This window comes from Caretta caretta, chromosome 9 (genome assembly GCF_965140235.1).
Source record: "Caretta caretta isolate rCarCar2 chromosome 9, rCarCar1.hap1, whole genome shotgun sequence".
Taxonomy (NCBI): Eukaryota; Metazoa; Chordata; order Testudines; family Cheloniidae; genus Caretta; species Caretta caretta.
The window spans coordinates 63,520,586-63,544,456 of NC_134214.1; the positions used below are offsets into that span (position 1 = coordinate 63,520,586).

General features: G+C 47.6%; 1 protein-coding gene across 2 annotated transcripts in view; it reads right to left on the reverse strand.

Moving 5' to 3' along the window:
* Positions 1-14,908: 14,908 nt before the first annotated feature.
* GABRQ (gamma-aminobutyric acid type A receptor subunit theta) overlaps positions 14,909-23,871 on the reverse strand; it is an 88,164-nt gene continuing 79,201 nt past the window's right edge. For both annotated transcript variants that reach the window (XM_048865063.2, XM_048865064.2), the window contains exons 6-9: positions 23,483-23,620; positions 21,186-21,338; positions 16,513-16,769; positions 14,909-15,952 (exon numbers count right to left, since the gene is read on the reverse strand). In XM_048865063.2, coding sequence (XP_048721020.1) covers positions 15,575-15,952; positions 16,513-16,769; positions 21,186-21,338; positions 23,483-23,620 — 926 coding nt within the window. In that variant the 3' untranslated portion in view covers positions 14,909-15,574. The remainder of the gene's footprint in view (positions 15,953-16,512; positions 16,770-21,185; positions 21,339-23,482; positions 23,621-23,871) is intronic.

Genomic DNA, 23,871 nt, shown 5'->3' on the forward strand with positions numbered 1-23,871 from the left:
TGCTGTGTATAGTAAACACTTCTGCTCTGCCAGTCTAGCCTGTAATATGTGGCCTTGCAATCTCCTAAACTCTCAAGAAGCAAGGACTGTATCTCCAGCTAGAGGAGAACTTCAATCACCCAAGTGCACTGTCAGCCTCTTTCCAGACCTCTAGTCACTGGTGAGACCTGCTTTCCTGATTGCGCTGTTTCTGGTGCTTTATAATTGTCACTCAAGGCTGACGTTATGATTTGTAGTGCCCCAAGCTGCCAATAGGGCAGAGGAAGAAATCAGACTGTAAGAGCCAGACCCATGGCTACCAGAAGTGAGGGATTTGAGGGGCAATCCTGGTAGTCCGAGTCACTTAGAACCTCTAGAGAAATTGGACCCTGAATACCTAAGATTTCACCACTGATCCCAAAGGCCCAGGTGTAGTCACTTGTCTTAGTAGTGTGGTTGGCCATGAATCACATCTTGCAGGCAACTTACAGAGAGAAGCAACCCTCTCTGTCTCCCCATCACTGTTCTCTAAGTTATGCTGCAATACCATTTCCTCCCCCACCACAGCTGTTCTCTCTGCAGCTACCTCTCTTTGCTATACTGGGGCCTGAGGGTAAAATTTTCAAAAAACTCCTAAGTGACTTAGGAACCATCAGCCCCATTGACTTTCAGTGGGAATTAGCCACCTGAATACCTTTGAAAATCTGGGCCTTAGTGTCAGTCACTTTTGAAAATAGGATTTAGGCGCTTTTGAAAATTGTATCGCTAACAGCCTGCCCCAAAAGTCAATGCTACTTACTCGCAACCTCTAGTAGAAGAATTGGGCCCCAGGTTTTACTTTAAACACATCTCTCCTCCATGCTAGGGCAATTTAGAAATATTATGTTTTCTCAATCCCCAGTTTCCAGTTCTGGACTCTGGCTCCATTTCAGCAAGGCAGTTAATCATGTGTATAACTTTAAGAATGTGTTTAAGTCCCAGGGAGTCAGTAGGACTTAAACACCTGTTTAAAGTTGAGTTAATGGGACGTGCTTAAAGTTAAGTATGTGCTTAAGAGCTTTGCTGAATAGAGGTGGTTTGCTGAACTGAGGCTTCTATTGCAAATCTGGCCTAAAGACAAAGCCTGCAAAGTGAAACCTGCATTCAAACCAAAAATGGAACATTTCTCCTTTCAAGGCTATATTTTAAAAGTGTTATTTCTGGTCTGGGTAAGAAAAAAAGAACCCAAGAAAGATTCCTAACCAATTAATAATTAACAACTTTCAAGTACAGTTATGTCCACATACATTGTCATTTGTTAAAAAAAGAATATTTTTTTTAGTGTTTTAACACTTTTTTTCAAAAAAAGAGAAGAAATTAATGTACACATTACATAATTTTGGCACTGTCATCATTTTTAAAAACATTTTTGTTAATATTTATTATGGTTTGTACAAAACTGTAAACTATTTTCAAGTTTTTTTTTTTTAACTTTTGTTCATGGTCAGCTTTCAAAAACTGTCACTTTAGAAAAAAAAAACTAGAACAAAGCAAAAACCAAACACAACCCATCCGCCCTGGGGAAAAAAAACGGAGACAGTTTTTGAAAGGACGCACAGGAAGTGATTGGTGAGCATGCCCTTCCTGACAAAGTCGTTTCATTCTGCAGAACATGGATTTTCAATGGCAGTCCAACACAGGAAATGCCTGCCTGAAGACAGGGAGTGCCCGCCCACCAATCGTGCTGTCACACCTGTAGAGTAGACAAAGATGGCTCTTTAGGTCATTTTATTTTATTTCTTTGTTCTTGTTGTTTCCCTTTTTTTCCTCCTTTTTTCCCCTTTTTTTACAAAAATTTCTACATCTAAATCACTTTCCTAGAAACATTATTTTCCTTTTTCCCTTTTGTTTCTTTTACATTTGTTAAAGCAGAATTCACTTTTGTGAAAAAAAGACAAGGATCAAGGTCTCATTTCATGCAGAAAATGCAAATTAAAGATAAAAATGGGTGTTGAGTTTCCTTTTTAGTTGTTTTGTTAGGGGTTTTTTTTTTTTTTTTTTTGGTTTTTTAGTATTTTTAATTTTTTTTAGGTTTTTTTTCAACACTGTACAGGATGCAACGCAGCCACGCAGAGTAGGTATCGATGGTCCATAGCAGTCCCTGCGGTAATATACACTGATATGTCATGACTACACCATTGGTCTCCCTGTCTTTTTGTTGGTGGTGGTGTTAGGTTGTTTGCCTGAATTTCTGACCACACAGGATGTCCCCCAGTTACACATAATGTTGCCTCTTCTCTAGCTTTGAGAGGAAGATGGATGGGTGGAGTCTGAGAGGTTGACACATTGGCATGTGAGGCCTATAGATTCTTTCGAAGGATGTCCCGGCCTCATACAGTCCGAAGAACAACTGGTGCCACCACTGTGGCAAACCTTTCCGTATTCTGTTTGTACATCCTGGAGGAAGGTATCTCCACATAGCGAGCACAGCCCCGACTGGACATTTGTCCTTGTTTAGAAGCGGAGGGCAGCATGGGCCAGTGGGAGTGGTGACCCATTTTAACTTCTGCAAAATGGTGTGATTTTACACAATGATACAATATCATGACATGCCAGGCAATGGAAAGTTGTTACCATGAAGTGTGCAATGGCCTCCAATATCCACACCAGGAGAGTCACACATACTTGCCAACTGGTCTGATTTTCCTGGCATACTCCTGAACCTACCCTTTGTCCTGAGTCACTCAGACAGCAGGGCTTAATATATTTGATTACATTTTTTTCTTCCGGCATATCTCTTGGTCTATCTGTGCATTTACACTGCACCCAACACCGTCACATCCGCTGAACCCCTGTAGGGGGCGTTGTTGTGATGGCTTCTGGGGTTGCTCATAATTGCCTCTCTTGGGGCTTGAACTGCAATATGCTGAGAATTCCGGCTCCAATCCAGCAAACGCTTTAGCCCATGCTTAATTTTAAGCGTGCGAGTAGCCCAGTCGAAAACAGTGGCACTGCCCCTGTGCTTGAAGCTAAGCATGCGCTTACGTGGTTTGCCAGATCAGGGACTGAGTGCTCTGCACCTTGCAGGGTGCAGTGCTTATTGCTTTCAGGCTCCCCCATCAGCTCCCCGTGCTGAGTGCTTTCCTGCTGCAGTATGGGGCAGGGATCAGCCTGAGGAGGGAGGGAAGCTGGGGAAGCTGGGAGGAAGAAGAGACAATCACCATCACACCAGCCACCTCATTGTCCCTCATCCCCCACCATCCCTCACCATCATCAATGGTGGCAGATTTCCCTGGAAGGTGGGGGTGGGGGGGGAGAGAGAGAGAGAGAGAGAGAGAGTGTAAGGAAGCATCTAGGGAAATAGGGGGAAGGAAAGGAAGGGGAAATGCCACAGAGTGGGGGTAGCATTGGGAGGAGATGTCGCACATCCTGTGGGGCAGAAGAAGCAGAGACACCCCAGCGGGGAGGGAGGGAGAAGGTGTGGTGAAAGATGGCGGAAAGGGTAGAAGGAAGGTCCCACGCAGGGACTGAGGGGAGGAAGGGGGAAGAGGGAGAAGTGACTCATGAAGTTATTGGGGTGGGGTCTAAGCCTGCAATCTGCCCTGCGAGGATGCCAACAGGAGGGAGCAGTGTCCTGGACATTCCCCAACACACCCAACAGGGCTGGTTTGCCATTAGGGCTTGACCCAGTACAACAGGGACAGGCAGGGAGAAGCCTGCTGGAGAAGGTCCCAGGACCTGCTGTGAGACTCTCGGTTCAGAGAAGCACTCAGGATGAAATCCCAACCCCATTCACGTCAATGTTAAAACTGGGTTTCACCCTTAGACTCATCCTAAATCTGAAGCCCAAGGGCTCTCCCTCTGCTGGTTGTCCACCTACTCCTGCTACCCTGGCAGTGGCGCTGCTTGTGGCTTGGCAGCATCGTGCTGGGGTGAATATATATCACTGTGCTGATGCAATGATGTAACAGCTGACAGGGGTTGAAGTAGGTTGAAAGAGAAAAGGGGAGAGGTCCCTCTTCTTCTGGCAGAAGAGGGGCAGCTAGAGTGTCTCCTCACTTCTTACTTCAACCCCTGTATTCAGGGCATCCCTGCCATGGGGATTCTTGATGGCTTAGGAGATGCTGTCTGTTTTCAGGCCCTGATGAGGAAGATATTCCTGTAAAAAATAACTAGGATCCATACAAGTATCCTGTGGAGGGTGACCCAAGGCTCTCCAGAACTCCAGCTCTTCCAGACTGTTGTCCCAGGAAAAATGCTCTAAATGTTGGCAACTGTGTCAGAGCCTCAGCTCTTGACCAGGTGCATCTCATTACAACAGCCACGCAGCTCCTGCGTGATGTCATGATATGGCGTGAGGCTCTCAGTGAGGCGGTCAGAAGTTAACATGTCACTAGGGCTGGTCATTGTTACAGCAAGGGGCTTTTCATTTGCACCCCACCCTCAGCGCATTAGCACTGGAGATTACCCTCCTTAGGAACAGCCATTCTCTCAGCAACATTCAGCTCTTCACATGCAAGGACTTCACAGCTCTGCTGACAGCAAGAGGAGGACAAGGATGGCAAATAGACACTTGACAAAATCCACAGCTCCCCAGTGGTCCATTCACGCCTAGGGCATTGCAACATGGGGCGTGCTGGCAGGGCCTTGCAAGGTGGGCACAGAGAGTGGCAGCACTGAAATAAAAAGGACCATATCTGGATGTGAGAAGGACAGAGCCAGCCCTTCTCAGTGTGGGGCAGAGGAGACCCTAGAGATCAAAGAGAGGAACGTCTCTTCTAATGGAAGAAGGAGTTAGTGAATTCCTCTAGCAAAAACCCCTGAGAATGGATGAGTCCCCCTCTCAAATGCCCAAGCAATGTCTGCACGTTAGCAAGTGAAGCCATGTTTTCTTTTCGCCTTTATTAATAGCTCCCCAGGCTCCAGTGCCAAGCACAAGCTATGTTTACTCTGCTTCTCACACCCTTTTGGTCTCCCAAGAGCCCAAAAGGAGAGCCAGCTCTTGGCTCGTTCTCTGCCTAACCACAGCCAACGCTAGCAAAACACACCTGAGCACAACAGCCAACTCGATGGATCAGCCAGCTGACCTGGTCCAGCTAACGATGGATCTTGCCAGGGCACTTGGGACAGGGAAGCCCCACCAGTCCTACCTCTGGGTGGGCTGTCCCCTGGACAGGGCCACCAAATAGAATCTGGAAACAGAATGTGACTGAGTATAGTATTTAGTCCTTGGCCTGCCGCACATCATCCAGCTGGCCGGCTGGAATGGCCTAGCTAAGAGAGAGGAGCCTCAGTAGAGGGTAACTGCTGAAGCTGCAGCAAAATGAGGGCAATAAGGGTATTGTGAAGAGAACACCCATAACATATATTGATATTGGAGGGCGGAAACAATTGCCCTCCTGGTTACACAGTGATAATCAGAAGGCAACATCACACTGTCAGGAACTTTTTCAATAACACTTTCCAGGACTGTGGCTTGCCCAGTATAAACTCCATCTCCCATGCAGGCTTTGAAATATGAATGTATTCAATGGGTGTGTCTACCCAGTGATGAGCTGCCAAAATCTTAACAACGGGTTCCCTCCTCACCCCACGAGGGGGTCGTTGCCCACCCTGCCCTCCGGGACTCCTGCCCCATCCAACCCCCCCTGCTTTCCTTGGCGCTCCCCCCAGGACCCCTACCCCATCCACCGCCCTCCCCTGTCTCCTGACTGCCCCCAGAACTGGGCAGGAGGGTCTCATGGGAAAACCGTAGTGGGTGCCCCACCCCTAAGAGCCAGAGGCACCTGCCGGGGGGCGACGTCGGGAGCCCCGGCAGTGCTTACCTGGGGCAGCTCCCAGGAAGCATCCGGCAGGTCCCTCTGGCTCCTAGGGATGGGGGAGCATAGCTAGGGGGGAGCAGGGGGAGCAGCAGCTCCCCCCACTGATCACATCAAAAGTGGCGCCTTAGGTGCCGACTCCCTGGGTGCTCCGGGGCTGGAGCACCCACGGGGAAAATTGGTGGGTGCAGAGCACCCACCGGCAGCTCCCCAACCCGTGCCCGGCCCCAGCTCACCTCCGCTCCGCCTCCGCCTCCTCCCCTGAACGCACCGCCCGCTCTGCTTCTCTGTGACCCCCGCCACCGCCGGCTTCCTGCGAATCAGCTGTTCAGGGGGAAGCTGGGGAGGGCTGAGAAGCAGGCTGCAGCTTCCCGCTCAGGCCGAGGGTGGCGGAGGTAAGCTGGGGCGGGGAGCGGAGCCCTCCTCACACCCCCCCACACCCGCCCGAGCTCATCTCCGCCTCCCTCTCAGCCTGCCCAGGCTTCCCGTGCGAACAGCTGATTCGTGGGAAGCCTGGGGGGGCGGAGAAGCAGAGCAGGGTGGCGCATTCAGGGGAGGAGGCGGAGGCGGAGCGGAGGTGAGGTGAGCTGGGGCTGGGGCTGGGGAGAAGCACGGGGGGCGGCGCGTTCAGGGGAGGAGGCGGAGGTGAGCTGGGGCTGGGGATGGGGCGGGGAGCTGCCGGTGGGTGCTCTGCACCCACCAAATTTTCCCCTTGGGTGCTCCAGGGCTGGAGCACCCGTGGAGTTGGCGCCTAAGGCCCCACTTTTGACCGGTTAAATTTAGAAGCTCTTTTAGAACCGGTTGTCCCTCGCGGAACAACCGGTTCTAAAAGGGCTTCTAAATTTAACAACCGGTTCTAACGAACCGGTGCGAACTGGCTCCAGCTCACCCCTGTGTCTACCATATATTTCTCTCTGTCTCCCTGTACACACACTCAATATCACACGAGAAGCACCTTCTACTCAAGCACCTTCTATACAAGGTTATGCAACCAGCTTGCCCATATCTTACAGAGGGCAGGCAGCCAATCACTCTCCTGCTACAAGAGTGGGAGGGGGAAGTATGCAAATTTGACACACTTGGGTTGGGACTTCCAAAAGTACCTAGCTGGTTTAGATTGTAATATCTTTGGAGCACAGCCTGTCTTTTGGGTCTGGGATGGTTACAGCACCTAGCACAATGAAGCTCTAGTCCAGGACTAGGGCTTGTAGGTTCTGTCACAATACAAATAGTTAATACTAACCACAACAATGCAGGTGCAAAGGTCTTGTTGACTTTCAATAGAATGTGTGCTCCTAAATCACCTAGATGCTTTTGAAAATACTACCAACAGGTTCTGATGTGGGACAGGCAGCAGCATCTGCAGATGGGTGGACGTAAACTTCTCTTAAGCCGTGCTGCTAATGCACCTCCCTGCTATTCAGAACAACTCCTCCTAGTTCAGTTTTGCAAATGACCGGTAACGGACCATCCTTTCCTCTCTGCTATTCAATTTTGGGACTCTCATGAGCAGAGTCCAACACCTGTTTCATATAGTTTGAGGGCCGTGTGATATGGGCAAATATGGGTACACCCTAGGCTAAGTAGATGCCATTGTCACTGCAGTGGAGAGAGATTTTGCTGTTTAAGAATGACCATTCCTAAGAGCCTAGGATCAAGATCCCGCCCCCTTTTCAAATTTTTCATGCACACATAATACAACATTCACTGACCAACTGTTGAGCCCACCTTTCCACAGGTTCTCTGCCAGCTCTCCATGCCCAGCTACACTGCCCACTACTAACCGAAAGCAATTTAAAGATGAGATAGACAAGCAATACCTTAGCAATGCCAGGACTTTGCAGTTTTCACCCACCAAATCTCCCACACACAAAGAAAGATGTGACTGTCACTTGATGGGTGGTTGCATTTATCCCTACATCGGCCATTCTCCTCCCAGTTGATGCAGAAAAATACCAAGGTTCTTATGCCCTCTTCCACCACCCTAGTCCACAACCCATCATCTCTGCCTTCAACAGTGCTGAGCCAGGATAGAAGCCAGCACAGAAATTAGGTCCCCATCTGTCTGAATGCTGACAATTCCCTGCACTTGAACCCATTTGCCCACACTACTGACCTAGACAGCCCCTGAAAACCAAGGATGCAGCTTTGCATGAGGTTTTACAAGCAGTTCAGCAATGCTAACAGCCACTAAAAGAGGCAACTAACTCTAGTGTTAGGTACCTGCTCTTTCTCCCATCCCCATAAGAAACAAACCTACAGATGAAGGTGAATTAAATTGGAGAGGGTCTTAAAATGTCTTTTCAGCTCGAAGGTTTTCTCAATAATTCTGCTGAGTGCCTGGGCATCTCCTAGACCTCATCACCTCCTGCATCCTCAAAACACTATGAGGAAGAGCTCAGTAGCAGCAGCTGCTTCCCTTCAGAGAGGGCTCAGACTGACACTGCCTTCATATCATCTGAATCATTGCTCAAGGTTTCTGCAGGTGGTTCCTCCCTTATGATGCTCCTTGCCCCTCAATCCTACATCCTAAGATATGGTAAGGCAGACTTTCCGCCAGTGGAATCAATGATGGTGGAATCCTGCTTTGAAAAGCCACCCATGCACCATCATCTCACTTCTCTTCCTCCCACCTCTAATTTACTCTGGCTCAGAGGAATCAGCCAGTGCCAGCCACTCAGCTCATCACCACAGGCAGCTGTGTCTCTGCACACACACCCGGCTCCCCCCCTTGGAAAGGTTTTGGGAAAGGGTGTCAGAAGGCTGAGCCATAGAACATTTATCACATTTGTCACCTTTCAGTTGTTTCACTTCTCTTCTGAATGTACGGAACCACTTTTATTTGGTTTACAACAAGACATTATAAATCAAACAATTTTTTTTTAAAAACCCACTATGTACAACCCGTCTCCCCACCCCTCCCCACCCACACAGTCTCTGCAATAGGACCTGTTTTCAACACATCTGCTGGAATTCTCTCCTTCTGCCCACACCCCATCTTTCCAGACTCCTAAATGCTCCCACCCCTTGATAGCCCCCACCCCCATCTTCACAGAAGCATTTGGCAACTATGTGTTTGGCTTTGACATCTGGAACTAGGGTTGAGCTCATCCTTTGATCTTGGCTTTGGGTGACCTCCCCTCCAGTCACTTATCCAAACCCAGCTCCTGCAAATTGTCAGGATGCAAATGATTGTCCCAGTCTAAAGGAACTGAGCTAGCACAGGGGCCAGATCACCTCGGAGGCTCCGTCTACATTTGAGCTGGGAAGCGTGATTCCCAGCTCCCACAGACATACCCATTTTAGCTGTGCTGCAGCTAACATGCTAAAAGTAGCTGTGTGGCTGGGCTAACAGGGGCAGCGGCTCAGGATAATGGCTGGAACCCTCCCCCAGGGAATCTGGATGGGTATGCACTCAGGCAGCTAGCCCAAGCTGCCATCCATGCCACCCTGGCTACCCAGCTAGTGTGCATATGTCTACGTGAGCTGAGAATCACACCTCCCAGCTCTAATGTATAGATAGGGGAGGGAATGGACTAAGGCTATCTCCTGACCCCATTGTCTTCCAGAGACGGTGGTCTCTGCAGGTTAGGGTTAAGAGTCATGAGGCCAGGTTCATTTATGGCTGCCTGCAGCTGTACCCAGTCTGTTTGGATCAACAGAGGTCTTCAGTGTCCAGCGCCCCCAATACCTTCAAGCCCATTAAAATTGCACATCTTCCTCATGCCATAACCATCTCTAGCTCATCACTAACTTTTCAGCAGCCGCCTTCCCTCTGACTAGTGACCTTTGGCCTGCAGCTCCAGAGGTTTCTACTGTTTTGCCTGATAATGACTATACGAGACAAAATCTCTTTTCTCCCCACTCCGCAACCCCAAGGCCTCTGGAGGAAACCTAGCTGAATAGACCAGCTTGATCAGTGACCCAGATGATTCTGTTTCTGGGAAGTATATGGCACTGTCCCTTGGTAGAGGACATGACAAGCTTTGGCAGGTTCCCCACTTATTTGCAAGACATAAGCTGCTGGTGCGGTGTCAGATGTGCATGCGTTAGCAAGAAAGCTGGATGCCACTTAAGACCTACAGTCCTGTTTGTTTCATGCACTGTGAACTTATCTTATATACACTACGGGTAGGGTTATGGTTGAAAACATGAATACAAAGGCATATATTTTCCTGTTTTCTTAGTAATCAAGGCTTCAGTCTCCCATGGAATAGCAGGGCCTTGCTACATGGACTCTCATTTTTCCTCTCTGTCTCCCAACCCTCAATTCTTATGTCTCTAGGTTGAAGGAAAGAGATGGGAAGGGGACAGGTAGGATATAGTCCCAAGGTCCCAGTTCCTAAAGGTCCCTGAGTGACAGCCCTACACTAGTGTCAGAAAATGAAACAATTGGGGTAAATTGGCCATGTTTATCCTGAGAGAATTTCCAATTCTATTTCTCTTCCTTTTCCTCCTCCTCTTTCCCCTTCTTGGACTTTCTGGGAAAGAACAAGCACTTGTCTCCCCCACCCCCATTTTGATGACCACATGCAACATGGGGCTTCTCTCCTGGATGTGAAGGAAATCACTACCAGGTAATTAATGCAACGGACAGTAATCCTGTCCCAATCTGAGATTAAAGCACCCCATACAGGGGCCTGGATCACCTTCACCACTGAAGCAAAGAGGCAACCTCAGAGATAAAACCAGAAGCTTTGATAAAGAGGTGTAAGGTCCATTCCTTTCTTTCCCACTGCCATAGCTTCACAAAAACAAAATGGATGGTTGGAGCTGTGACCAATATTTCTACCCCAAGTAGTACCATTGGGGTACACTGTTTTAAATTAAAGGTTTATGTATGGTTGTGTTCTACACAGTGCGGGAGGGCTACCACAGCTCCTCCAGGAACTAAAAAGAGTGGGTGGTGATAGTAAGGCAAATCAGCCAAGCTGAACCCCTGACCGAGAGAGATACCACCTGTGGGGGAGGCTTACATCTACTAGTTCAGACTGGATTCTCCAGAGGCCAACAGACAAAGAAAGGACTTTTGAATAAATAGCCTGAGTTTAAACTGACTCAGGGCTTTTGTTGTGGATCTAACACTGATGAACTTGTAACCAAATAGAAAACCCAGTTGTGGGTTCTGAAGGACCAAGATCCACCAGAGCCCTAGGTCAGAGTTTGGATGAAGATTTTTAGCATGTGTGAAGGTTCTTTTATTGTTTCTAATGTGTTTTCTCTGTAATGCTTTCACCGTAAGAATAACTGTGCTTGCTTAAAAGGAGCTGGGTGGTAACTTGTGCCTGTGAGCCATGTCCTGCACATAGCCCTCGGAGAGAAGGAAAAATGCAGGTGCTGGCAGATAGTCTGGTTTACCAGAAATATCACTGTGTAAATTAAGAAGCTGTGCAGCCTTAAAACCCCCAGTGAGGGAGTGAGACTCTGCCCAGAAGAGATGAAGACTGGGAGCCTGAAGCCTAAAGTGGGTGCTCTTGGTGCACCAAGGAGGGGAATACAGGTGCAGTCACCCTGAAACTGTGACATGGGTGGGGGCAGCGTGTGCGGGATCTATGCCAGTGTGAATTGCCATAAGGGCCAACAGCACTGAAAGCAAGCACTATAGAGGGGAAACGCTCACTATCTTTTTGGGAAAAGAATAGCAAAAAGAGAGATGGGGGAAATGAGATATGAGCTGCTGAAGAAACAGTAGCTGTTGAACGTGTATGAGCAGTGAGATTTGTCTGCTGATCTGAAGACAGCGGAGGCAAGATTGGGACAGCAGCTATGAAAAGTGAGTGTTGCTTTCCCCCCATACCTCCAATGGAACTTGCCTTGAATTTACTTTTCTATAGGCACATGTCACCCTTTTTCTGCACTCTTATGGGAGCGTCAAACCTGTGCGTTGTAAGAGCATTGTTTGCAGATTTAAGGTCCTTTCCCCTATCTGCAGCCTCCTTCAAAAGATCTTTCTGGAATCACTGGTCCCCCATAGTAACACTGTGATTCATCTCCTTTGCTAAACAGCTGTGGAGTGGAAAGAGTCCAGCTTTTGCCCTGGAGGAAGGTGTTTTGAGGGTCCTCCTGCATTTATCCCCTCTCCCCCATACAATAAAATAAGAGATTGATTTACAGGGCTCTTTTGTTCCCCAGCAGTCTATCCTGTCACCAGAAATTAGAAGGCTGTCCCTGGCTGGTGTGAAAAGTCCTGACCACACACACTTTAGCAAGATGATAGTGTAGAACCAAGTAATCAGGATGTCTGGAAATACTGAGACTGATTCTATCAAGCAAACCTGACCTAGTAATGACAGGTCAGAAACATTCAAAGAAAGAAAGTAGGACAACTCCTGAAAAGAAAGAGAACCCAGCTGACAGAGAACCAAGACAATAACAAAGGAGGCTGAATCAAACTCCCAGATGGCTGCATCACCAGTGGACCATGGCTTAATCCCTGACTGCTGGAGCCTCTGAATGGAACTATGGCACTCTGGGCTCAATCCCTGATTGAAGCCTTAAATAGAAAGTACAGGACTTTGCATTCACTCTCCAGCTGCAAAAGGCTCTGGAGAGTAATTATGGGGCCTGGGTTCAGTCAGTGGCTGGTAGAGGCCCCGGTGCTCAGATGGCAAATAACTTTGATGATAGTTCCATCCTCCAAGTATCTCTATCACTGCCAGGCATCAGTATTGGCTGAAACTCAAAACATTTAGTCCCTGAGGCCTGGGCTCTCCCAGCCAATAAGGATTAGCCAGGGTTTCCCCATCCTTGCAAAGCTAATGACTGTAGCTCCTGAACAATATTCCACAGCATCATCTCCTCTATAACTTGGCCCTTTGCTTTTGTTCCTTACCTACCATTTGAAGGCGTCATGTGCTATAGCTGCCTTTTATTTATTTTGGCCACACTTCATAGTAAAGATCCATTTAGATGGAATTAATAAACAGCAATTGGCTGTTTTAATAAACAGCCAATTAATTGTTATTGACACTTATGAAAATCCAGCATGTCAATAGGTAGCATATAACCATGGCTTATAACCACTAACAACATTTTCTGATGTGTTTATAACTTTCTATAACACATGCCACTCGTGTCTGGAACATGCTATTCTTCTACTAAATGTTTGTAACCCTTTTTAAACCATTGATAAATGAAAACTTAGTATAAAGTGCAATTTACTTTCTTGCCTGCCACATTAGTGTGACCCCGCACTGTACCATATGGGCATGGTTCACCAGTGCAGTTCTAATGCTATGCTCATGCTGCACTCAAACTTCTCTCATGCTCTGCCATATGGGAAAGTGGTTACACTAAAATCCCATCTGCACCACAAGTGCAACAGCATTGGGGAAACCCGCTTACTACAGCATTGTCCTCTGATATGAATAAAACATTAATCTTGTTTTGCAGCGTAGTTGGAAACATGAGCACGATTTAAGAATTGCGGAGGCAGGGTGGGTATGTGTCCATGTGCAAGTATATTAGTGCAAGAGAGATACATAGGTGATGGCTGAGATGGATGTATCCTCTATTTGTGTGTCTAGGGTCCTATTAGTAGAAAATGTATAAGACACATTGCTCATATGAAAATAACAATACTTATTACTCATATAGGACCAGATCCTGCACCCACCCATGTCAATGGTAAAAATTCTCCTTGCCTTCAGCAGTGCCAGATCAAGTCTACCGTGCTTTACATTTTCAAAGCACCGTACAGACACAAATTAATGAATAAATCAATATACAATAGGTGCATGTGTCACTGGGGATATGGAGCATCCACTGGTGTCAGAAGCTCTGAGCTTTCTTAGCCAATGGGGACCAATGATGGAGCGGGAGAAAGGAAGAGAATGCTAGAGAGCAATAAAAGGAACATTTACACTAACAGCAATATGTGCCTATTGCACTTATAACCTTGAATGTACACAGGCAAGGTTCTCCATGACTGCTCCATGTCTGGAAGGCATAATGGAGAATGATCCTAGGGTTAAAGTTTTGCACTTGGGAATTTATTTTTTTCATGGCTTTTATTGGCATACAATTGTACGGGAAATATTCTAAGCCAACATTTTCTGAATTGGCCTGTGATTTTGGGGGCCAACAATGGAGGAACCTGAAATCACTGGCTGCTTTGGAAAATGTTGGCTTTAACATCCCAGGACAAGTTACTTTTGTGTACCATTAACAAGTGCTAATGGTTGGAGGCCACCAAGAACCTAGGGCTTCCACAAGCACCAAAGGGATCAGTGTTTCCATTTCAACCTCCTGCCTACTCAGCCTTTGGAGATCATAGCCTTTCAGAATGATGTTTCTCTAGCTCAGTGGAACTCTGACATATAGTTAATACACCTTCTGCAAGAAGGGAAGTGGTGTGTTCCCTTCTACACTCTAGCTGCATTAATGGATCTGCAACAAGGCCTGGCTTAAGAAGTATGCGTCAGAGTGCCCCAGCCTGCCCCTTGCTTCTACTGCTTTTATGAAAGCCCAATTGCCACTCACAGACTTCTCTACCCAGAAGTCTAGAAAGACAAAAACCACACTGGAGTGGTCAGAAGTCATCTAGTGGTTTGGAGTCCAGAAAGTTGTACACAGAGAGCAGGTGGAGGAGGAAAAGGGTTAGGTTTTAGACTCCTGTGACTGGTTCTCTCCCAAAACTCAGCATGCTGGGATGGAAGGTGGGAAATGTTTGGAACACTGATCTCTGTCCCTCTCATTACTGGGCTGACTCAAGGTTAGTCAACAAGAGATCAAATGCCGACTCCAGACAGTGGCACACGTTTCCTGGCCAATCTTAGACTTCCCCTCTCCTTAATATTTGTGTACCTCACTGTGTGACCATTCCAAGCTGGGACCCCCTCCCCAACGTTTCCTGCAGTTGTAATACGCACACAAAACCCTGCTATTCCCCTGGAAACACCAACGGTTAAACGTGACCTGTGTCCTCCTTCTACAAAAAAAATTACAAAACCCCCCCTCCCCACCCCAGAAAACATGCACGCGCGCACACACGCACACACGCTCGCATGCTCACACTGGAAAAACAGCTTGCAAACTCCTGAAGGTGGAAAAAGGCAACTTGCAAATGTGCCTTTGTTTTTGATATGCACCCTCCCACCCCACCCCGCCTCCTTACATCTCCCCTTCCCAAGTAATTCCCAGTGCCCTCCCCCAGCTGTTCCAAAATAAATATTCTTTTTGTTTGTTTAAAAGATTCTTTTACACCTGTAAGCAAGAGAAAGAGATAGAAAGAAAAGAAAGACCATGCAGTGTGAGAATGGATGTCCCCGATCTCAGTGACTCCAGGTGGGAATAAATGAGAAGGGGCTAAGAGTGAAAATGGGTGAAAGATTAAAAAACTAATAATATCAAGAAGAACAAAGAGATGAGACTTCAGTGGTAAAATGGAGGTGTGGGCAGCGCATCAGTGAGCACATTTAAAGATAGCTTATTCCTCCATCCCTGTTTTCGACTCAGTTTCATTAAAATTTTCTTCTTCTTTTTTTTTTAAACTTTTCTGTGTTTTTGATTTTGGGTTTTTTTTTTTACAATGGTGAAGTTCTTCGGCACAAAACCGAAATCAAGACGAGGCCAACCCTCCTGAAACCTGAGACCCCGACCCGACCCCCCTGTCCCACCTCCCCATGCTCCGTGTTTCTAATGTGCTGAAAAGAGAAAGTAAGCTTAGAATAAACCTACCAACCAAAGGAGGAAATGATAATAAGAGAAAAGAGTAAACCCAAACCCAAAAGACCACAGCGCTCCTGTGTTGTCATTGTCTGAGTGTCTGTCCCTATCGCTCCTGGAGGCCGCAGGCATCAATTTACATAGTACAACCAGTAAATGAGGTTGAAGAATCCAAAGGTGATTGGAAATATGATCCGTGACCACTTGTCAATGGTGCTGACATCTGCCAGGTCCGGGATTTTGAGCTTCAGCTTAGAGGATCGCCGGCGGAGGCGGCAGTTGGCACGGTTGCGGACAGCAGCATGGTGGGTCAGTGGGACATGGCGGTCTAAGGTCGGGTGGTGGCCAAAGCCATCCCGAGAGGCCAGCTGCTTGCGGAACTGGATTCCTGAGCCTTCAAAGGACAGGACAGAGTTTCGAGAGTCGCCGACGCTGCTCATCATGTCCGTGGCCAGCAGCTCGTTGTTCATCTCCAGGGTGCTGAGGAGGATGTTGCCATAAGGGTCAACCTGAAATGGGGAAGAGAGAGAAAGACGGCAGTGATAGTCTGAGCAGAGCATACTCAGGGCCAGATTTATCTCTTGCATCATTCCACTGGCCTCAGGGATGGTTTTGGACTATTGTCTGGGTAACAACAATGCCCCAGGCTGGGTCATCTACAGACTGAACAATGGCCTTCTGATCTAAAAGCAAGGGGTGCTATTGCTGTAGCTGAAGAACACGCTCCATCATCTTAAAGGCAGGGGCTGACTCTTTAAAGGGCTGTACGTGATTCCACCAGGAGAGGGGGACAAAGTCCCACTCTGTTAGCGCTCAATACACCTGTATCACATCCTCGTCCTCGCAGAAGAGGATGGCCCTAATGGAGCAGGGTGAAGGGTGAGGACTCTAACCTCAGGAGTATTTGGTCCTCGTGGGCATCCATTTGTGGAGCGTGTATGCTTTAGCCTAGTGTACAGTGAACACAGGGACTGTCACAAAGGGGGGAACAGCCCCTCCAGGGCGCTCCTGGACTGAACGAAGGTGATGTATCTGAATTCTCCTACTAGAAGGTAGAAAGGGGACAAACCTGCTCCCTCATCCTCTTCTCCTCGTATCGTTGACGCTCATTGTTGGCCTTGCTGAGCCGCTCACTCTGCTTCTTCTGCTGGCGAGGGCCCCGCCCAAAGAAAATGTAATTGACAAAGGCATATTCCAGGAGCGCCAGGAACACGAAGACGAAGCAGCCCATGAGATAGACGTCGATGGCCTTGACGTATGGGATCTTTGGGAGGGTCTCCCGCAGGTGGGTGTTGATAGTGGTCATTGTGAGCACCGTGGTGACCCCTGCAATGAGAGTGCGCATGCTCCGTTACCGAGACGAGGCGATGTCACAGCACGGCACTCACTCATTCTCCCCTCTGTCTGAGCAATGCAAGGAAGGGGATAGATCAGTGTAGGTAATGAAAGGAGGCCAGGGCTCTTAGACACGCCCAGCCCCATTCTCTCCCAGCAGTTGTGGCTGCAGAGAGGGATAAGCAGGATGCTGAGAGAGACAATACCTGTTCTGATCCCCACCTCCCAACAGGAGTCACTGTAGGGAAGAGCCAGGAGGCGTAGTGCAAGAGGAGGGTATAAACTGTGCTTTAGCAAGATGATCTGTATCAACCCCCTCTGGCTCTGCTCCACCGCTTCGTCCCCTTCCTCCTCTACTCAGGATGATAGAGAACACCCAGCTCTGCTCTCTTCTCCTCCCCCTCCCTCTCTTCTCTGACTCCAACGTCTCCCTTCTCATCTCTGTCCTTCTTCCATCTGACTCCATTCCTTCCTCTCTGCTTGACTCGCTAATTCCCTCCCTTTCCTTTCCCACTCACTCTCTCCCCAGTTCATTTCCCTCCCCATCCAGCCCACTCGTGTTCCACCCATCTGGAAGTAAACGTCCTCAGACCTTGTCTTCCTCACGCACTCTGTCCCCGGAATCCTGAAGTGTCTTGTTCATTCTCGTGGCTTTGATTACCTCTCCTCCAGCTCCTTCCACCGCCTCTGCCACTTTGTCTTCCCCACGCTCCAGTCTCTTGGCACTGCCTTGCACAAGGTTGCTGACAGCCTTCTCACAGCTATAAGGCTCTCCTTGACCACTCTGCTGCCTTTGAGGCAGGGAAGCACTCTGCCCCCCTTAGCTTTCACAGCTCAGCTCTTCATGTACCTTGTTGATCACCCTGTCAGTGTCTCTTCTAATGATCCTCAACCTCCTCTCCTGGCTGTTGGCAATCCCCACGATTCTGTCCTCTGCTCTCTCATTCTCCTTTTCTCTGTGACCTTAACTGTGCCTGTGGTTTCAACTACAATCTCTACAACAATGGCTCTCAGTCCCAAGCCCCTCTCTCTATCTATGATGCTCTGTACCTCAGGGGAACACCCTATATCCCCATGTTCATCTTTATAAAATAATTGTGTGGTATCCAATGCCAAGTTTGTCATGTTGGGTGTCTTCGGAAGGCTCATGATGCACTGAGCATGGTTGTTATAGTGATCTTATAGTAATTGTTACAGTAATGCTATAGTGAGATTATAGGTTATAATTTCATGTATTTAGTTATGAGGCTGAAAATGTATCCTCCAAGAACAGAGAGGCAGTTTACACCTCATCAGGGCAGGTATGGGACAAACCCAGCCCAGCCTCACAGCAGCAGAAGAATCTGTTAGACTCTCGATGGAGTCACCCTCTTCCTTTGGTCACTTTGGAACTGTAATGAGGTAATGCTCACCTGACTTTGAAGGCAGAGGTGGGGCAAAGCCAAGAGGGAAGAAAGGACATGATAAAAGGGAGAGGCATTTTGCCATGCTTTTTCTCTCTCTTCCACCTACATCTACAGACACCACACCAAGCAACTGAAGCACTGATCAAAGGGGAGAGCTTGGCTGAAGGGCAACCAGCCAGCCTGCGGTGAGAAACATCTAAGTTTGTAAGGGCATTGAAAGTGTTAAGATCAGCTTAGAATTCATTTTGCTTTTATTTCATTTGACCAAATCTCACTTGTTATGTTTTGACTTATAATCACTTAAAATCTATCTTTATAGTTAATAAATTTGTTTATTCTACCTGAATCAGTGCATTTAGTTTGCAGTGTGTCACAGCCTCCCCTTGGGATAACAAGCCTGGTGCATATCAATTTCTTTATTAAATTGATGAACTCATATAAGCTTGCAGTGTCCAGTGGGTATAACTGGACACTGCAAGATGGGGGTTCCTAGGATTGTCTCTGGGACCAGCGGAATTGGCTAGTGTCATTCAGTTGCACAGTCCAAGGAGCAGCTTACATGCCAGAGGCTGTGCGTGAACAGTGGGGGTTCTCACAGCAGAGCAGAGTAAGGCTGGCTCCCAGAGTCAAGGATTAGAGTGACCTAGCAGATCACCGGTCCAGACAACACCAGAGGGGAATGTCACACTATCCCTGACCTCTGACCCTCTCTCTGATCTCAGATCTTTATCCCCTCTCTGATGTTTCCTCCTGGGTGTCCAGCTGCCACCCCAACCTCAATATTTCTATAAATGAATCCTTTCTCTAACACCACTCCATTGTCCTTCCTCTCACTGACCCGGTCACCCTGGACACTTTTCTCTCCTTCTCCTCCAATATCCAGTCTCTCACTTTACCCTGTATAACATCCACATCCACCCTTTCCTTGCTGCTAAAGCTCCTGTCTGTGCACTGGTTACCTCTTACTTTTATTACAGCAACCTTCTTCCTTCTGGCCTCCCAACTCCACCCCCAAAGTCTGCCTGAATCACCACTGCTGAAGTCATCTTCCTCTCCAATTGCTCTGTCTGCACCATCCCTCTTTTGAATCTCCCTATTGGCTCCCTGTCTTCTACTGTAGCAAATTCAAGCACTTTGTTATCATCCAGCCTACATCTCAGCTCTGCTAAACCTCTAGCCCTCCTCTTACTCCCTACACTGATCTCAGTTCCCTCACCTTACTGTCCCTTCTGTATCCTTCCCTCCATTGAACCGTCTATCAGGCTGCACACGCCTGTTCTGGTGTTCCAATCACCCTCCCCTCCTTCAACTCCTTCTTCCAAACCCACCTTTTCAATCAGCTCCACCTCCTGTCTCCTGATTAAGGTTCCCTCACCCAGGCTCTGATTCAGGAACACATCCTGATTCGGGACAGCCCTTCAGCCTGTGCTTAAGTGCTTTCCTAAACTGAAGGGCCTAAATTTATTCTCCTGGATTTGTCTTGTATTTACTTAAGAGTCTGAGCTCTTCAGGGCAGGAAATGTGTCTTTACTAGAGTTTGTAAAGTACCATGGAAATTTGTAACACTGCAAACATTCCCCCTGTGCCCATAGTCATTCATTCATCATCTGTCTGTCCATCCATCCATCCACCCACAGTGCCTATCTATCCACCTAACCTATTTGTTTTATCTGCCTCCCAGTCAATCGACAGACAGACAGACACATACACACACCAGCGCGAGCGTGCGCACATACACACACTCAGTGAAAGAAATGCCATCTAAGTGATAACATGGTTATGTCAGAGGAGGCATGTTCATTTAACCCCCCATTTTAGAGTCTCATTTTGATGCTGCTGAAGTTCATGGCAAAGCTCATGATGTGGGATCAGACTCTTAAGACATAGACCTATCTGAGGGGACAAATGCCTCTTTGAGCTGAAAACTCTCTAGCTTGTTCTCAGAAAAACTGTGAGTTTATCTTGCAAAGTCTGCCAGAGTCTGTTTGTGTTGTTTTGTGTGTTACCTGAGCAGAGAACAGGTGGTTTTCACACATTAAAAGATATCCAGGTGCTTTTATATACTGGGGTAACTCCTCAAGAGCTGAATCCTGAAACTAAGTCGCCATGAACTTAGTCCTCTGGCAACAAATCTCTGACAGATCTGAAAAAATGACTTCAATGGATGAGCAGGATACAGGTGTTTTGCAAACGGCATAATGAACATGTGCACTGCTCATGCTTCCGATAACGGCTCCCTAAAAGTCCTCCTTCCTTCCCTGCACAGGTTACCTGCACTGCTCAACCATACAAAGGAGGGGAGCAGCTGCAACTGGGCAGACAGGCAGGGACTGGGCATGCTGGGGTGGGGAGTGGATGAAGATTTGGCTCTATCCTCCATAATGTTCTGATCAGCACAGCTGAGCCTGCCTGACAGGGGAAATAAGCTGCACCAGGGAAAGTGCTGGCAGAGTTTACTTCTGCCCCGCAGTGAGAGAGTAGCAGGCCCTGATTTATGATTCAGAGACTCACTATTTTCAAAACACCTACAACCTCTGCTTTTGGGACAGCTTAGCGAAGCACTGCCCCTGACTAGGGGTGGCTGAAGGTGCCACTTCACCCTTAGTATGTTTCAAAGCAGAACACCTGTATGCTTGAATGTGGAGCCTCGTGGAAATACAAGCCGGTGCATTGATTCCAGCGATTAGATGTGTCACCTGTGCATTTGTTTGCATGTCTGTTTGATTGCTACATCGCACACAGCTGATAACTACAATAACTGCACAGAGGTCTGTATACCTGGATCTCTGCATATTTGAACTGCATCTCACTAGATGTGTTGTGATATCTTCAAGTTTGACCCTCTTGGGAGATAACAAAAGGTGCAATGTGTATTTACTTTGCCATGCGATCTCTATCACTCTTTTAACCACTGTGTTCCCCTTTTCTTTTTCAAACAATCTCAGCCCACTCCCCTCCCCAAAGGAAGCCCTTATGGAGTGTAAAGTGAAAAAGGACCTACCCAATGCCACCCGGGCAGCAGAAGCATCATAATTGATCCAGAAGGAGACCCAGGACAGGATGGTGATGAGGATGGAAGGCATGTAAGTCTGGAGGATGAAGTAACCAATGTTCCTCTTGATCCGGAAACTCAGGGATAAGCGGAGATAAGAGCCTGTCAATCAGATACCAAAAGGAGCTGTCATTTGCGGAAGGGCCAGGGTTGCAGGTATGATAAGGGGGCAGGAACAGGAATGGGAATCACCTGGGAATCACTCATATCTCTCCCTTTTTAGAAGTAACGCTGGGGAAGGTCAGGGGAGGTAATCCCGCTATTCTGCGTTTCCATTGATGGCATAAATTTATCACCTTCAGGAAGAGCCTCTTTGGAGCCTGGTCAATTGGGCCCACTGCCTTGAATCTTTAACCACCTTGAGTGGTTAGGAGCCCAGGCTTTCTGAACATTAAATGGGAACAGATTCTCCCATAAGCAGTTGCAGTTGGAGAAGACAGAGGATCTCTTCTGCTAGATACCATGTGCTCACTCACAAAAATAAGAAGAAAATTTACTTCTAAATAGCTGAAGGCAGTGTGTTAGGCAGCTGCTGAGAAAACTCGGGACTGTCCCAACCACAAGGTTCCTGTTCAGCCTCACTGCTCAGATAAAACTTCCAGTTTCATGCACAATCTCTTCCGTAAAATGCATATGCCACTGTGAATCTTATTTTCCCCATGCAGGTACCATAAAGGTGTGTGCAAACTGGGCAAATGCAAATAGTTTAACTGTGCAAGTCTGTAGAGGACTCCGGTAAGAACTCACCCTTCTGTAACTCTCCCCTTTGCTATGAAGCTGAAAATACAAGAGGTCACCCTGTCTCAACTGCTATCTTAACAGCTGAGGAAGGGGATCATAGAATCATAGAATATCAGGGCTGGAAAGGACCTCAGGAGGTCATCTAGTCCAACCCCCTGCTCACAGCAGGACCAATCCACAACTAAATCATCCCAGCGAGGGCTTTGTCAAGCCTGACCTTGAAAACCTCTAAGGAAGGAGATTCCACCACTTCCCTAAGTAACCCATCCCAGTGCTTCACCACCCTCCTAGTGAAAAAGTTTTTCCTAATATCCAACCTAAACCTCCCCCACTGCAACTTGAGATCATTACTCCTTGTTCTGTCATCTGCTACCCCTGAGAACAGTCTAGATCCATCTTCTTTGGAACCCCTTTCAGGTAGTTGAAAGCAGCTATCAAATCCCCCCTCATTCTTCTCTTCTGCAGACTAAATAATCCCAGTTCCCTTAGCCTCTCCTCATAAGTCATGTGTTCCAGTCCCCTAATCATTTTTGTTGCCCTCCGCTGGATTCTTTCCAATTTTTCCACATCTTTCTTGTAGTGAGGGATGATGTGTTATGACAAAGGGACCCTCAAGGCTGGCAACCAGCTTAACTGGGCAGGCAGTCTAGTTTAATGGTTAGGGCACTAGACTAGGAAGAAAGAGACCTAGGGTCTGCTCTCAGCAATCGTCTTTTGTCTCCTTGGACAAGTCACTTCACCTCTCAGTACCTTTGTTCCCCTCCCACTTTTTGTCTGTCTGATATTGTAGGCTCTTGGGGGCAGAGACTGTCTTTCACTATGTGATTGCCCAGTTCCCAAGCCAATGGGGCACCCAGCTTGGTTAGAGCCTCCAGGCAATACGGTAATAACAACTGATGATCTTGGCAGTGGTTTCATGTAATTTAGAAGGTCTTAAGAGCCAATGTTTGTGGTTTGTTTTTCGGCAGTGCACACATTCTAGATAAAATGAAGTCTGTCACCAATCACAGCAAATTTTCCAGCTGGCAACAAATAAACCATCAGATGTCCAGTCTTACCAGCTCCTTTCCCCGTGACACACAGGCAGGTTTGCTTCTCGTTCATAGGTTGCACACTTGTTTTTATGGAAATGTTTTTCTTCGTATTGTTATTTTTATTGGAGCTTCAAGAGCCACTTGGAAATCACATGGAAAGAGTGGTAAAGGTGGGAACCTACCAATGAAGCCCTGTTTGAGGGAAGTCAGCATTTTGGCCTGGCAATCTTGAGGGTATCTGCAAAAAATTGCACCATTAACCTCTTGCTGTCTGAGGGCATGGATCTGAAAAAGCAGGGTTGGTAGGATTGGAAGAGAGACCAATTTTCCAAAGTGGCACTGCAAGATTAGAACCCAGGTCCTCAAACATCCTAGACAAGTGCTTCCGCATCTAAGTTAGAGAAGCAGCTTCACTGACTTGCAAAGAGAATCCTTTATATGTTCCCCAAACCCCTTTGCATGGAGCCCCACCTGTGGTGAAGACCACTTCTCTGGTGACCAGTCTCTGCTCAATGATGGTGAACTGGGGCAGCTCCAGCATCTCCATCCCTGTGACGGCCGAGTTATTTCCTTGCCAGAAAAACACAATGTCATCGACTGTGTAGCCATCTGTGAGGTGAGGAAGCACAGTACACTCAGAGTTAACAAGTCCTGGAAATCAGCACCTCCATCTCCATGAAGACTTTTCCCATGGGACTCAAATGGTGTCCATTTATCAGGGCATAGCAGCCATTCCCCACCTCTTGATGAACCTTCAGTCCTTAGCCCAATTTGATAGAACAGCTACCTGGAGAAAGAAACAAATGGCCAAGACTCCTTATGAAGACTATGAAGTGGAAGGTGAAGGTGGGAGCTGACCC